A 16,734-nucleotide genomic window follows, 5' to 3' on the forward strand; every position below is an offset into this window, starting at 1 on the left:
ATAAATGCTCGTCAATTCATTCGAAGTGTGGCAGACAAAATGAGATCCAGATGGTGTTCTGACGCTGACTTGGAAAATAACCAATTGTTGCGGCACATTTCAGTACTCGATTCTGTTAATAGTTAAGAGAAACATGTCACGGAGAACCTAAATTAAAAATAGTCTCCAGGAGTTCCCATCGTGACGAAACTGTCGCAATTCAAGGGTTAAGGGACTTGGCAGACGACCTTACAGCCGAAAATATTCCACCAAATATATTAATTGTGATGAGAACAATTTCTGCACTGCCATGTTTCATAGCTGAGTGTGAGCGAGAATTTAGATTGATAAATAACATTATCACAGACTTGAGATTGTCATTGCTGATTACCCATATCTCTCGGCTTATGTTCATCAATTCAAATGGACCAGCACTTGATCAGTTTATGCCTCAGAAATACACTATGTGATCAAAAGTATCCGGAAACCTGGCTGAAAATGACTTACAAGTTCGTGGCGCCCTTCAAGGGTACTGCTGGAATTCAATATGGTGTTGGCCAACCCTTAGCCTCGATGACAGCTTCCACTCTCGCAGGCATACTTTCAATCAGGTGTTGGAAGGTTCCTTGGGGAATGGCAGCCCATTCTTTACGGAGTGCTGAACTGAGCAAAGGTATCGATGTAGGTCGGTGAGGCCTGGCACGAAGTCGGCGTTCCAAAACATCCCAAAAGTGATTTATAGGATTCAAGTCAGGACTCCGTGCAGGCCAGCCCATTACAAGATGTTACGGTCGTGTAACCACTCCGCCGCAGGCCGTACAGTATGAACAGGTGCTCGATCGTGTTGAAAGATGCAATCGCAATCCCCGAATTGCTCTTCAAGAGTGGGAAGCAAAAAGGTGCTTAAAACATCAATGTAGGCCTGTGCTGTGAGAGTGCCACGCAAAACAACAAGGGGTGCAAGCCCCCTCCAAGAAAAACACGATCACACTATAAACACCAAAACCTCCGAATTTTACTGTTGACACTGCACACTCTGACAGATGACGTTCACCGGGCATTCACCATCCCACACCCTGCCATCGGATCGCCACATTGTGTACCGTGATTCGTCACTCCACACAACGTTTTTCCACTGTTCAATCGTCCAATGTTTACGCTCCTTACACCAAGCGAGGCGTCGTTCGGCATTTACCTTCGTGATGTGTGGCTTATGAGCAGCCGCTCGACCATGAAATCCAAGTTTTCTCACCTCACGCTTAACTGTTATAGTACTTGGAGTGGATCCTGATGCAGTTTGGAATTCCTATGTGATGGTCTGGATAGATGTCTGCCTATTACACTTTACGACCCTCTTCAACTGTCGGCGGTCTCTATCACTTAACAGACGAGGTCGGCCTGTACGCTTTTGTGCTGTACGTGTCCCTTCACTATCACATCAGACACAGTGGACCTAGGGATGTTTAGGAGTGTGGAAATCTGGCGTACAATTTCTGAAAGAAGTGACACCCTATCACCTGACGATGTTCGAAGTCTGAGTTCCGCGGAGCGCCCATTCTGCTTTCTCACGATGTCTAATGACTACTGAGGTCGCTGATAATGAGTACCTGGCAGTAGGTGGCAGCACAATGCACCTAATATGAAAAACGTATGTTTTTGGGGGTGTCCGGATATTTTTGATCACATAGTGTATGTGAACACATGGCTTCAAAATCACTGTGCTGCAAATGACAGTAAATCAAGTGTTTGTGCTAAACGCGTTAGTGACACTTGTTATGAAGAATCCAAAGATGTGCTTTGGAGTATTTTTAAGTAAACCGGTGCAAATAGCTCTAGGCGATAACTGTAGCGTTGAAGGTAAATAATAAGATCTATAAAGTAACGTTATTTTGTTCAAGTTTTTAAAAATATTTTACCGGTGTTATATAATTAAGAGTTTTCATTTGATAAGGGTGGATGGAGTAGGTTCGAGTTAAGAGATGTGAATAGCTTCAGAGGAAGGATTTATTATTGCAGATGAGGTTAATAGTGGGTGTTCAAACTACTTTGTTCAAGCATTCTAGGTTTCCTGTTATTAGTGATATTTAACGTTTAAAAAAAAAAAAAAAGAAAAAAAAAGTGTTCTAGTGAAGAATGTAAGGACAATCATAAGTTGCACTTTCAAGTTTTATTGAGGAAACGGACGCAAGTAGCTTCCGGAGAAGACTATCAATATTACTGTCATGTCTTATATTTTATCGAAGATTTTCATTATTACTGTTGGTACTAGCCACTATTGTTTGGATGAAATTATACAGGAAGGAACCAAAACACAAAATAGTTACGTTTTAGGATGCGGGGATAGATCGAGGCAAAATGGCGCTTTTTTCTATTCTGAGAGGATACCCAAGCGTTTGAAAGGTAGATGGTTATGATATTTCAGTTGCTTAAAACATTATTTTCTGCTGAAGAAAACGAAACTTGTTCGATATCTTTTAACTAAGATATGAATATTTTTAACATCAAGCTAATATTAATACGTAACTTTGAGCAATGCAGAATCTAATTTGGGCACAATTTTCTTACTTCTGGCACATCGGGTGCGACTTATTCTGTTCCTTCTCGAAGTGAGTTGGTTACTTCTCCATACCTATGCATATACCCATCTATGTTGTTAATGTTGTGATTTAAGTAAGAATCATCAAGAAAACAGCATGAAATGCTTTTAGACTATGAAACAGTAATATATCCTCTATACCGTATTTTAATTGAATTAATTAATGCATGCGTTTAATAATGTTCATTAAAAATGCCTCTATGTCTTTCGTGAGAATCACAAAACAGTGTACACCCTCTGAAAATTTACAGCACTGCCTTAGACCCCCTGCCACAAAGAATGTTTATAACGTTATTCGAGAGTAACACCAAGAACATTGGAAAAGGAAAAGAAATACCAATATAAACGATAACCGGAAAAGAAACGAAAGCCAGTACGGCATATCATAACGGAAATATGTCATACTGAAAATACTAATTTCGAGTTGTGTTTGTAAAGAACTTGCAACACTCACCTTTCTTTCTGAGAGTTTGCACCTTCATCCGTACGTAAAATTGCAGCTAACGAAATTTTATTTTTATTTTTATTTTTTTTTTTTCATACGAGTCTTTCTTGTAAGCATATGCATAGAAACATACTATCCGCAGGTAATAACAGAAATGTTTAAAAAGATGGGTGTTTTATTATTATTATTATTGACATGCCTGAGAAGAAACTTAGAAATACTTCACTCTCGAAAGACCCACAGTAAACTGGGTAGTGATACAGGAATGCGTTGTGTACCATTTTTTAAAAACATTGCTTCGTATAAAGCGTCGTAACCTGCGGCTGTAATCAGAAAGCTCTTTGAAACCACAATTGGGCAATATCGCATAAATTTTACTTTTTAATCCGTGACCAGCTCTGCATACACAAATTAGTGTTTGTCAGCGGAAGAAAGTACAAAACCATAATGCAAATCCGTTATCATTAAAAAGGTTAAACGAAAATTCTTCTTTCTTTTTCATAATATTTAGAAGCGCTTTGGAATCCTTACTACTCGCTGCTTTCCCAAGTGTATTTAATTTTTATGTTGGTTACAATTATTTCTAAATTTATGTTGGTTACATTTTTGGATTGTAACTTTGCTTATCATTCGTATCGACACAGAGATCAGAAAAAACTAGGCCTATTACTAAATATGGTTCAAAGTACTAGATACGACTGGATCAACAGGTGGTGTACTTCCAGCAAGACTTGTAAACACGTGCAACGAAAGCAAGTGCTCTACTGATTGGGTTACAGGACAGGACAGTACTTTTGCAATGTTCTTTTAAGGATATTTTACTTATTATCTTTCGTACTACATTGAAATAATTTTCAAGGTATCTGCATCTTGGTTAAACCCCCAAAAGTAGCATCCATGCTTCTGTAACAGATCTACTGTTTTATTATTATTATTATTATTATTATTATTATTATTATTATTATTATTATTATTATTATTATTATTCCAGTGTGTTTTATATTTAAATCTCAATTTACTGCATTGTAATATTTTTTACTGCTACATACCAAATCTATAACAAGTGGTACTTCAAAATGTACGAGAAGAAGTCAAAAAGTAAAGGGAATTTTGACAAAGGGTACATTTATTCTAATGATAGAAAACTGAAAACAACATTATTTTTCTACATAATCTTCCTGAACTTTAAAGCATTTTTCCCAACGTTTCACAAGTTTTTTGATTTCGTCGGAAAAAAAGCTTTTCAGTTGCACCTGTAACCAATTTTGCACCGCATCAATGAGTAGCCGATGGCTGACGTTTAAATTTCTTAACTTCTGGTGATGATTTCGTCCACTGTGATTCGTGTTTTCCATTCACCGTACCCTCAACGACTTTCAAATTGTCCTCAGTTATTGACGTCGATGGCCTGCCCGTCGTCACATAAAGAAGTTCTTAGCCCGTTTGAAACGCTCTATCCATTCGTAGATCTTACTTTGCGATAAACAGCTGTCACCATACTGCACTTACATTCAACGAATAATTTCCGCTGGTTTCACAACTTCCGCAAACAAAGTGAATCACTGCTCTCATTTCCTCCTTGGTACAGATTGACAATGAAGCTGCCATGTTTAACGGTCTGCTACACTCCAACGAATGCGGGAATAAGAGGACACGTTTCATAGAAGTGTTGCACATGACACTAATTAAGCACTGGATACTAGCAATGTTACCAAACCCTAGTGCGAGAAATTGCAGAAGTCCCTTTACTTTTTGACTTCTTCTCATATATTTATTACACCGTAAACTTGCGACTATTTCACTATTAAATAATTTAGTGATATTGTCACGTAACTGCTAATGAAAATAAAACAGGGCAATTTTATACTATCTAACAACACATACCTTGTCCTCAGGTACAAGCGTATTCCACGCTTGATCTGCAAGGAGAACACCAAGTTGCGAGCCTTTAGTAGCCTCCTGTACTGTGGCTTTCAAATGCTGTTCAAAGTTGTTAATTCTGAAATAGATATATATGGGTTTTTAGGTTCAGTAAATCACTACAATGTACCATATGGACATACTGTACAAAAAATACAGCAATATACAAAATCTTCCTCAGCCACTCTATGAAATGTAGTATGTTTTCACAACAGTGGACACGAAATGCTTCGGCTGGAAGTCAGAAGTGTTAGGAACCGCCAGCTCCACGGTTCCTCGTGTTCGGCATAACGCGTGCTGCAATGTATTTCATTTTCTTCCTCTGTAGCCGCGAAACAAAACATCGCAGCACGAGTCATTCCGAACACAGAGACCATGGCGCTGATGGCCCCTAACATTTCCGACTTTCCGCCGAAGTACTCTGTGTTCACTGCTGTCAAGGCTCAACTTTTTTTTTCCTACTTTGAACCCACCTTAACGTCAAGAGCATATTTCCGAACTTTGTTAAAAGCAAGTCTGGAATTATATCCTGTAAGGAGTCCCCTGCGTACGTTGTACGTTGATAAAATATGCATTTTTGGATTGGGTATGTGAGTTCCTGTGCACTGATACAGACAGCTACTCCACGGTTTCTCGAACAGCGCATGCTGAAATTTAGCATTTCCACGACTTTCAACAGCCCTACCTCAGAAACTATGCACTTTTCGCCTCAGAGGAATATTAACTTTTCCCTTACAGTTTGTTGGTACAGTTTATTTAAGAGGGTAAGAGCAAAAGAAAGAAAGAAAAAGAGAGAAAACCTAACATCCTGTATGCATATATCTTATACACCAGATCTATGTCGCCATAAATACTGAAGTATCCATTAAACAGTATTTTCTACTTTTCTTATCTATTACTATGGTGATTTACAAAGTAATCAAGAAATACTAAACGAATGGTCCAGAGTCCATTAATCGAGCATCAGTAGTCGTGGGATTCACATCTTAAAAGCATACACTGCAAATATTAACAGAATCGATAAAGGTTGGTGGTTAGCGTTCTTGTTTCGAAATCGGAAGATCTCGGGTTTAAATCCGGAGGGAAGCCATTTTGAATCAAGTGTTTTTAGAGGTTTTCTCAGTTCACTAGGCAAATTCTGGGATGATATATTTAAATGCAACACAAAGACTTCCTTTCTCACTCATATTATTAATGTAGATTGTTGATTCCAGTCTGAATGTACCTCACAGGCTGTTTAAAGAAGTTAGTTAAATAATTAACAGTCATGCACTATATTGAAATGAAATGAAATTTCTATTTTAACGTTTCAAAATTATGATCTGAAGCTAAGAGGGCGATGATGATACTAATAATAAAAAGTGGAAGGAAACACACGCACAAGGTCTTTGTCCAAAACAAGACCCATTTGGCACAAGCTGGGATGGAACGAGGGACCCGACACAAGAAAGGTGAGCACTCTATCATTAAGCCACCGCGGCGTCCCATGTAATACATACTGAAGAAAATATAAGTTCTACCAAGGCAGAAGACTAGCTCTGTTTATTCCACAGATACTGATTTTAAAAAATGTAGCCGAAAGTGTGCATTTTTGTACAAACAATAAATGAACATAAAGTAAAATAATAATAAATGTAATATGCCAACATCCACAATACACTTCCAAACAAAAAGTACAAAAAAATAAGGCATTTAACATATTTACATAAATGTAGATTGTAACAAAAATTTCCCTTTTATATAACACAGAAAGGGCTACGTAGGTACAAACACTATCTGATGATTTACATAAAGTTTTTATTAAGTTGGTCTGTCTGGGAAATCCAGCAATTAATTTTTCGTCCATTTCAAACTGTACAATGTTCTTGAAATTTTCTGCACCTAAGTATGACTTCAATGAGGACAATTCAGAAATCAATCAAATTAATAACTATGCGATCACAAATGTTTTAAGTATTTTATGAAATGGGTTAAATCTATAGTTTTCCAGTACAAGAAGGCTAATTAGCTACGTCTCAGCTGCGAAAAACCGAAGTTAAGGACAGCTGTGGAAAACTCATTTCAGGAATGCATTGATTTCGACGAATAAGTGTAGTCAACCTTCCGCGATTGCGACGAAGCGATTTAGCTAGACCTCTACTTCAAAAACCTAAATTTAGGAGTCGTTTTGGGTGTAGAAGGACCTAAGGATTTTGACGAAATTCACTGGATCTCGCACCAGGTACAAGAAAACTATTTAGATATGCCTATATGCCTAGACTATGTGTAGATTAAATTTAGTGTTGCTTTAGTTGAAGGCCTTTCAAGAGAGGATATAAATATTGATGATACTGAATAAATCTACTCTTTTTGGGTGCGACAAATCGATTTCACAAGGTTAATCTATCGTGTTTGGATGCAAGGGAATTATGTAGCAGGACCTCGAAATCGAACGAAGCTCGATTTTTTTCATGTCAGAAAACATAACTGATATCAATAAGATCTCATGTTTGCCAAAGGGACAACAAGGAATATTAATAAAGCCATAGGTATTACTAGAACCTTTCTATTTCAACTGTGCCCCTTCTGGTGCTGCTGTCGATATGTGATTTCCTGTATCTCCCTCGAAAGAGGAGGGACAAGTTGCTGCGGCCGAGATCTTTCAATTGTTGGATGCCAAGCGTTGCCACAATGCATTAGTTCACGGACTTCGCTGTGCTCTGTCTTGTTAGTCACTCTAAGTAGCCTACGATCTTCACTCATCGTGACCAAACTACTGAATGACAAATTGGCAACACAGCGGAGGTCATTCACTTCTTTCCTTAAGCAAAGCGAGGGTTTCATCCGTCAGAAAACGGTGGAGGGTGGGGCTGAAGTATGTTTCACATATTTTCCGAGGGCACATCTGAAACAGACAGGCTCAGAGAGAACTTTCCTAACTAGAAAGGCTCGGTACAGCCATTGGATTTATCATACAAATCGACTGGCACACTACAATCGTGCAACAGTTATATAAGGACATCCCATCAGTCCTTATACTTTTCCATATACACGGAGTGCATATAGTACAGTAACGATCAGTGCAGTTCCCTTCTAAATACAGTATGCAACGAATCGATGAAGAATTCTCACTTATACTGTCATGTGTTTTAACAGTTTATACCGGAAAGTACTACAGATTATGCAGTAATATACGTTCAATTACGTTAACCTGGAAAACTAAACCATATTACATCAGTAATATATGTATCTCTCCTAAGATAGTTATTCATTAAAAAGCGTATCATATGTATGCAATTGCGAGAACTTGTAATAACTAGCAAAAACTGTTAGAATATTATAATAGCAAAGGAAATCAATAATTATAAAAATGTCTCACAAATACGTCAATTTAAACAGTAATAATCTCTACCTATATTTTTCACATCTTCAGAATGGTTTATGATACCAAATTGCTGTAAACGGCATTATGATTTTTACATCTATTGAAAACCATCTACCATTTGGGTGTGATACTTATCCGAACAGGTTTTCGAAATAAAGAAATTTTAAAAAGTCGAATTTTCAATTTCTTTTAAATCTGCTCCTATTCATTCGAAATGCGTCATATCGTGATCACAGCACTTGACACTAAGGTTCTTTGGATGTGCATTCCACCGTCAGTTTCACTATGTTCGTGATACTGTTGCATCCTTAGTTTGTAACATTAAATAATAAATGTGGTATTTTAAGTTTTCTTTTAATATGACGGTATTTCATACATATATTAATCAGACGTCGTGCCATTAAATAACATGTTTTCTGGAATCTCGTTATATTCTTCACTCACAGAAAGCTTTACAATTACAAGTTAATATTAATAAGTAAATTGTATTTGTAGTAGTTTTAGTGTGGCTGAAGTGCGGCAAGGAATAAATTGTTTTCTGGAATTTTTATTAACAGTACAATACACAAATTTCCAATAAGATAAACATGGTTTATAGAATTTTCGAAGATTAATGTTGCACAATTCTTCTAGCAAGTTCCACAGGGAGACGGAATCTATCAAATGTATTCAGTTTAGCATTTTGCTGAAGGAAGTGGCACAGCACCTGCAATTGTAGAAGTAATAATCTAATTTGAACTATAAGGTAAACACGCTATAGAGGGCGGAGCATTCTCGATTACCCATTTTGAAAGTAATACACTCCTATTTTTAAAATGTGTAATTAAAAATGCTCCCCTTTGCATGCTGAAAGCCAACGCCTTAGCTCCACTGAAATACCGCCCCTCGCAAGATCAGCAAAGTCAATCAGTGCCGGGTTTGGTCACAGGAAAGATGGGTGACCGTTCGTAATGAGCACATTGTATTGGGATTGCGGCATCCACCAAGTGCTGTGAGAACATTGGAGAGCTACTTGAGAGAAAGGAGTAGCGAACTCCAGTCTAGAAACTCAGCATCAACGGCGAGCGGTTGCGATATGGTGAAGACACATGACCCCAAAGCCATGAGTGGAACAAGCCGCCTAGTAAACCCTAGACACCTAAGGGATGTTGCACCAAGAGTTTAGTTTAGTGTAGCTTAATAATGAAGTGAATATAACATGAACACAGATGTAATGCATAGTGCAATTTTCATTAATTCTCTATTTTTTCCCCTTTTCTTTCATTTTTTCAATTTCAACTGAGAAATTATCTCCTATTATGTGTTCACTCTAGCATTTGGTAGTAAAACACTTTGAAGCAATTTTATCGAATATAAAACCACTATTGAAGCACTAAGGTAATTGAGATGAAGCATTTTGATACAAAGAATAAAATATGTTTATCAATTTACAATACGGGAATTACATGCACTATAGGCTACAGGAACTGATTAATTTAATGTACGGTCCAGGTTCATTATAAACGGGAACTACAAGTAATGCTCAATATGACCTTTTGAAAATATTTTGTAATTTATTAATTTAGACAATGATTGATTTAATTTACACCTTAATTTTTAGTAAATGATATTCTGTGCTTTGTAAAACCAAAACATTATTTGTTAACATTTCTGGCTTCTCTAATGACGAGAATAAAATGTGGTGTTTGCAGCTGAACTGAAAAAAAAAATAAACATATAAAAACATGATTATTAAACGGAAGGTAAAGCCAAAAACATATGAGTGGAAGGTATGATATTTAAAGGAGAGGACTTAGAGTACTTCGAAAGAAAATATTTCTGACAGTAGATCCGAGACTCCAGTAGTCTTAAACACATGACGAAATCGAAAATCACCAAATTATGTCATACGTAATACGAAAAGGACCTTCTCACAGGTTTAGTAGTTAGCGCAAGGAGTCACAGGTTCAATTCCTGGTGGGAAAGCCTTGAAATTTGAACGCATTACGGTGGTTTGAATTTCACATTAAACTGTAGGTCCATGTCTCATATAGTCACAGCACTGAAGAGAGGCGCTAAACTTCAATCAACCAACGAACTATGAAAGGAAAAGGATAGTACAAACGGTGAGAGCAAATTCAGGCGATCAAGATTAAAATTTTCTGAAATGTTTCTTAAACCGCCAAGGTGCTTACAAACTTAATATACATAAGCTGCGTTCAATCTCGAAGTACAGGCAAAATGCATACCTTCTCCCATTGGGTCTCTCCACTCTTTGTCAATTCCTCTTAAGATCTTAATCTAATTCCATTGCTCCCAGTTTGAACTATTCGTCCAAGAGCGTCTGAAAAATAAAGGAAGCAATGGTGACTGAAGTCATAATTACTTTCACTATCAGAGTCAAGCTTTGCAGTGTTAACTCTCTCGTTTTCTCGCTGAAACCGTCCCATGTAATTATTATTTTATTTATCTCACAGTATATTTCATGTAAACACTTTTATTTACTCTACGCGATATTTCATATTTTTTATGTGAAAGAGGTAATTTCCAAGTTTAACTTCTTTCTAGAAACGCCAGTTTAATAATAATGCAAATAAAACGCCGAGCATTAATATTTCTTGGAACTGCTAACGTACTACGATAGTGCATGTGTTGGTGACTGGGAACACAACAACCGAGGTAAGAATAACGCATATTATACATATATGAAGTATATATGAATAAAGAAGTATTTATTTAACAATAACAGTTTTGATGTCAGTTCACTGTAATGTGGCTTTTCCTGACACGTAACCTAGTCTCTATCGCAAAAGCAACACAGCTAGCGTGAAAATCCCCCCCCCCAACACACGAAAGTGTTCTTCAAATTAATTGATAAAAAAAAATATTCTAAGTTCTTAACTGCACATAAAAATTATCCTAAGTTTAAATAAGTCACATTAATAAGGAACTATGGTGAAATCCTCATACCTCAACCATAAAAATAAGTCCATATGAACATAGGGTGAAAAACGCGTTGTTTCAAAGTTACGGGATGCCGAAATCGAGAAAACTGTAACTTTGAGGCTGCCTAGCTCGAAAACTATGAGATATCAAATGCGGTTAAGAACTATTAGAGGAACTAGTACACTCTCTATCTAAATACCTATGTCTCAGAGTTGGGTTGTACCGGATCACATGATTTTATAGAGAGAGGTGGAAGAGTGGAACCTATACCGCAGCTCTGAAACATGGTTATTTAGGTAGACATTGTACTAGTTCCTCTATTATTTCTTTAACCGCCTTTGATGTACAAGGTCTGTATGATAAGTAATGAGACTCGCCGCGCCGCGGCGCGCGTGTCGCTGGAGCGGGTTTGTCGGTGATGGAGGATGTAGGGGGGGGTCCGAGCAAAGCAACGCACCGCGCGTCAGTTGGCTCCGAGCCTTAGTGGAGCGCGGACAAGCCTTGGACAAAGCCCTTGTGAACATTCTTGTCACGGCGGAAAATCAACAAACATGGAGGGTTCCATCGAACAGCGTTATGCGATCAAATTTTGCGTTCGCCTGGGGAAAACGGCTACTCAGACGCTTTCTCTCATCACGGAGGCCTACAAAGAGGAAGCCCTATCCAAAGCCCAGGTGTTTCGTTGGCACAGTGCGTTCCGGAACGGCCGGGAAAGCGTTGAGGATCTGGAGAGGGCTGGACGCCCGACAACAGTGACTACGGACGAAACTGTGGCAAACGTGAGGGATCTCCTGAACTCAGACCGTCGATTATCGTTGAGATTGATTGCTGATGAACTCGATATGAACCACACAACAGTGCACAAGATTGTGACGGAACAATTGGGAATGAGAAAAATCTGTGCGAAACTGGTGCCGCGAGTGTTGACTGACGAACAAAAGCAACGACGTGTTGATTGTTGTCAGGAACTGTTGAACCTCATGAACAGTGACCCTAACTTTGAAGATGACGTCATAACAGGTGACGAGTCGTGGGTGTTCCAGTACGACCCTGAAACGAAACGTCAAAGCGCGGAGTGGCACACTCCTGCGTCCCCGCGCCCCAAGAAGGCCAGAATGTCGAAGTCAAAGGTGAAAACAATGTTGATTGTTTTTTTTGACAATGTGGGGGTGGTCCACAAGGAGTTTGTACCCCAAGGACAAGCCGTCAACGCCGCCTTCTACAAACAAGTCCTTGAGAGACTGCACAGGAGCGTCAAGCGGAAAAGACCGGCGATCGCTAGCCGGTGGAAGTTGCATCACGACAATGCCCCTGCCCACACCGCCTTCTTAGTGACCTCCTTTTTGACCCGGATTGGGGTGGAAGTCCTTCCACAACCACCCTACAGCCCAGATGTGAGCCCGGCCGACTTCTTCCTCTTCCCGAAGCTGAAGCCACGCTTGAAAGGAACCCGTTTTGCAGACGTCACAGCCATCCAAGCAGCCGTGACCACATTTCTAAAGGACATGCCGGCTGCTGACTTCCAGGGGGCGTTTGCAGCGTGGAAACATCGATTGCAGAAGTGCATCGACGCAAGAGGAGAGTACTTCGAAAGCTTTTAAGTCCCTGTACAGATCAGATCAATAAAACAATGTTTCCAGACCTGGTCTCATTACTTATCATACAAACCCTGTATCATAGCTTTCGAGCTAGGTAGTTTGAAAGTTACAATTTTCTCGATTTCGGCAACTCATAACTCTGGAACAACGCGTTTTTCGCCGTATGTTCATATCGACTTTTTTTATATTGTTTAGGTGTGAGGATTTTAGCAGTGGATTTTGGCTACATAATAAATGAACACCCTATATATTAATTCTCTTATCAAAATCAATGCAGACACCTAATTCAAAATAAAATCAAACTTTGTTGTATAAGCAATATTAGCGTTTATTCAGTTGAAGTTACGAAAAAAAAAGCAATGCATATAAAATGTTAAGGAAAGAATACGAATTTCGCTGTACGTTACACTGATTTTGTCTTCGCGGAAAATTTAGTAGGATATTTCAAGCATATAGTTACGCATCTAACAAGGAGAAAACAGACTTTGGTAAATGAACTTCGGGGATATTTTTTGCAAGGTGATAGTGCACATTTAAAGTGTTCATATTACAAACTGGGAGAGCGCAGTGACCTAATATAACAAAGAAAAAGCGTCTTACAGTTTTCGACTCGCCGCATATGTCGTACGTTGCGCAAATTTATCAAGTGATGGCGTGGCAGAATCAGTAGCATCTGTGACTCACGTGCCAAGGGTCACGGGTTCGATTCCCGCTGGAGTCAACCGTTTTTTGTTTTTTGCTTCAACCAATAAAGTAGCCATTTGTAGCTACAAGTAAAATGTTAATTCACCATATGTTTATAATAAATTAAAACAATAGAAATATTCATATCATTTGTAAAATCTTTCAATGTTCCATGTTAACTAGCAATGAAATGTAATTTATTTCGTACATATATTGATATCGCGAGTTATATTATGGTTACCACAGTGGTTGTGTAAAAAATGTTCTTGACGCTTCGTGTCTACATCTGCTGACAGTGTGAGAATTAAAAGGGGGATGAGACGGAAATCCCCTTTGGTAATATGGATGTTACTATAACCAAATATTTTCCCCTTATTCCCCTTGCAATATGCGGTGAAAATCTGTCTCCAACATTGGGGGAGGGGAGGACGGGTAAGACCGTTGCCATATTTTTTTTAAAGTGATGTTCAAAATATTTATGAAGTTGAAAAACAATCCTGTGGAGGAGCAGGGGAGCAGAGTTATCTTTAACATTTTGAAGCAAGCAGATTTGAGGCTTATTCTGGGGGAATATCAATTTCATCTCTTTTCCTTTGTGGCAATCGGACACAAATCTCCACATTTCTCCCCAAAGAACACATTTCAAATCGGATTAATGGGGGAACAGTCCCTCAGTTCCAAGATTGGAGGGAACGTGTCCCAATCATTCCCCCGTGCCATTTGCGCCAGTGCTTGTAATACACACATTGTCAACAGATGTAGACACGAAGCGTCAACCACTGTGGTAACCATAATATAACTAGTGACATCAATATATTTACGAAATAGATTACATTTCGTTGCTAGTTAAACATGGAACATTGAAAGATTTTACAACTGATTTGAATATTTCTATTGTTTTAATTCATTATAAACATATGGTGAATTAACATTTTACTTGTAGCTACAAGTGGCTACTTTATTGGTTGAAGCAAAAAACAAAACAAAAAAAATTGACTCCAACGGGAATCGAACCCGTGAGCCACAGATGCTACTGATTCTGCCACGCCGTCACTTGATAAATTTGTGCAACGTACGACATATACGGCGATTCGAAAACTTTAAGACGTTTTTTCTCTGCTATATTAGGCCATTGCGCTCTGCCAGTTTGTAATATGAAAACTTTAAATGTGCACTATCACCTTGCAAATAAATGGCCCCGAAGTTCATTTACCAAAGTCTGCTTTCTCCTTGTAGGTAAATTACTTTGGATTTAATACTATTTAGACTTCTTATAATAATTTCGTATAATTATTACTATATATTCCAATATGGTTATTTAAACAAAGTAATTTAGTTTTTAGCGAAGTTTTCATATTCGTATTTGCTTTGTTGATAATATAACAAAGCTATTTAATTCAAAAATAAGTATTTTAATTATTTGATACCTTCACTCTTAAGCTGAACCTAACAGCTACTTAATTAATGATATTCCACGTATTTAGCAACTACAGAAACGGTGCTATACATCACAATCTTACTATAATTACCAATCGATCCTTATCCCATCCACCAAATCTTGTCAACACATTCTACGTTTGTTTACACATGCTATTTCTATTTTCAACTCTCATAATCGTGTGTTTCATTTTTGAAAGCACTTTGTCCCTACTTCATGGCAACTACAAACACTCTGCCCCTTTTTGTAATCCTGGACTACGTTCCCTGAGATAAAGTATATCCTCATCTTTCTGGTGGGTTTCTTTTCCGTGTATTTTCTCAGTCCCTTATGGCTGGTTGTTGCTGACTCCATCTCATTTGAAGAATGTTTTATAAACAGATGTGAATATATTCTCCAACGATGAGGTTCCTCCCGTTGACGAAATTGATTTGCGTTCGCTGTCCCTGTTTCGTCTGAAATTACAAGTTTTGCTTTTCCTTTAGGAAAATGATCGCTTTCTTTATGAAATCTATTAATATGATGTTCATGATAAATATGGGTGGTGCCATTTACTAATACTTGATATGTATTCTGTCCTAGTTTCCTTTGTAACACTCCTTTTATAAATTTGGGTATAGGTGAATGGTGACTTTTAACACAACGTTATTAGTTTTCTTCTGTACATTGTGCGGAACTGTAAACCACATGCGTGGTTTGTATTATATGATTTCGGCAGGTGAATCAGGAGATATCTTGGAGTTTGTATGTCAAAAGACGTAATTTATTTGACAGATCCCACTCAGAAACCGTTTTGGTCACACTGTAGTTCGATTGTACAAATTTTATTTTCAGTAACTTCTTAATTGATTGTGCAGCTCTCTCCGCTGCTCCATTACTTTCTGGACGGTATGGCGGCGCGTGTATTAACCTAATTCCTCTCTGCGTACAATAATTCTGAAATTGACTTGAAAAAAACCGTGGGCAATTATCCGTAACTATTTGTCGCTGGGAAACCAAATCACTGGAAAAGTTTCCCTAACTTCTCTGTTGTTTCTTCCAGCCACGTACTTTTTACTACCCACACTTTTATCCAATTTAAGAAAACGTCGGTTAATAGTAACGTAAAGCCAAAACGAGAAAAATGAACGAAATGGATTCGTTGCTAAAGTTTTTTATTTATTTATTTTGGTGTTGTTGTTGGCCAATTATTATATTGTGTCCTAGATGGTGCGTTTGCCACTGATTGACAATAATTACATGCATGAACGCAATGAAGTGTATCAGGATTAACTAAATCTGGCCATCAAACCTGTGATTTCGCCATACTGATTATTTTTTCTATACCTACACGATTTGAATGCAGTCTGGCTAGGTATATTTGCCGTAACTTGGAAGGAACGATCACACATCCATTACAAAATAAAATATTGCCTTGCACTTCTAATTCACATCTGTGTTTGAAAAAAGTTTTGTGTTCCTTAATGTCAAGATGTGTTTTCTTGATTAACCAGTAACTGTCCAATTCACCCTGTTTTTATCCAGCAATCCCTTTGCATTTCCGTTAAAACAAATGTATCTAATTGATTTATGTAATTTTTGGAAGTCTCAACATCATCTGTTGATTCAGACATTGGAAATCTAGATAAGAAATCTGCTACTTTGACGTCTTTGATACACTATTTCATAATTGTAATTGGTTAATAATAAATATCACTGTTGAAGACGTGGTGTAATAGTAGATGGCGGATCTTTAACTCCAAATATCCAACGCACTGGTTGTGAATCAGTTAAAATTTAAATGAT

The 16,734-nt window shown here is 37.9% G+C and overlaps 1 protein-coding gene across 3 annotated transcripts in view; it reads right to left on the reverse strand.

Annotated features, from left to right (window-relative positions):
* Window positions 1-16,734, reverse strand: part of lgs (BCL9 domain-containing protein legless) — a 158,785-nt gene that overhangs the window by 93,388 nt on the left and 48,663 nt on the right. For 2 of the 3 annotated variants that reach the window (XM_081762029.1, XM_081762027.1), the window contains exon 4: window positions 4,905-5,019. In XM_081762029.1, the coding sequence (XP_081618155.1) occupies window positions 4,905-5,019 (115 nt within the window). Of the gene's footprint in view, window positions 1-4,904; window positions 5,020-10,532; window positions 10,556-16,734 lie in introns of those variants that run through there. The other variant, XM_081762030.1, reaches the window with a different exon arrangement.

This window comes from Thermobia domestica, chromosome 6 (genome assembly GCF_964235325.1).
Source record: "Thermobia domestica chromosome 6, izTheDome1.hap1.1, whole genome shotgun sequence".
Lineage (NCBI taxonomy): Eukaryota > Metazoa > Arthropoda > Insecta > Zygentoma > Lepismatidae > Thermobia > Thermobia domestica.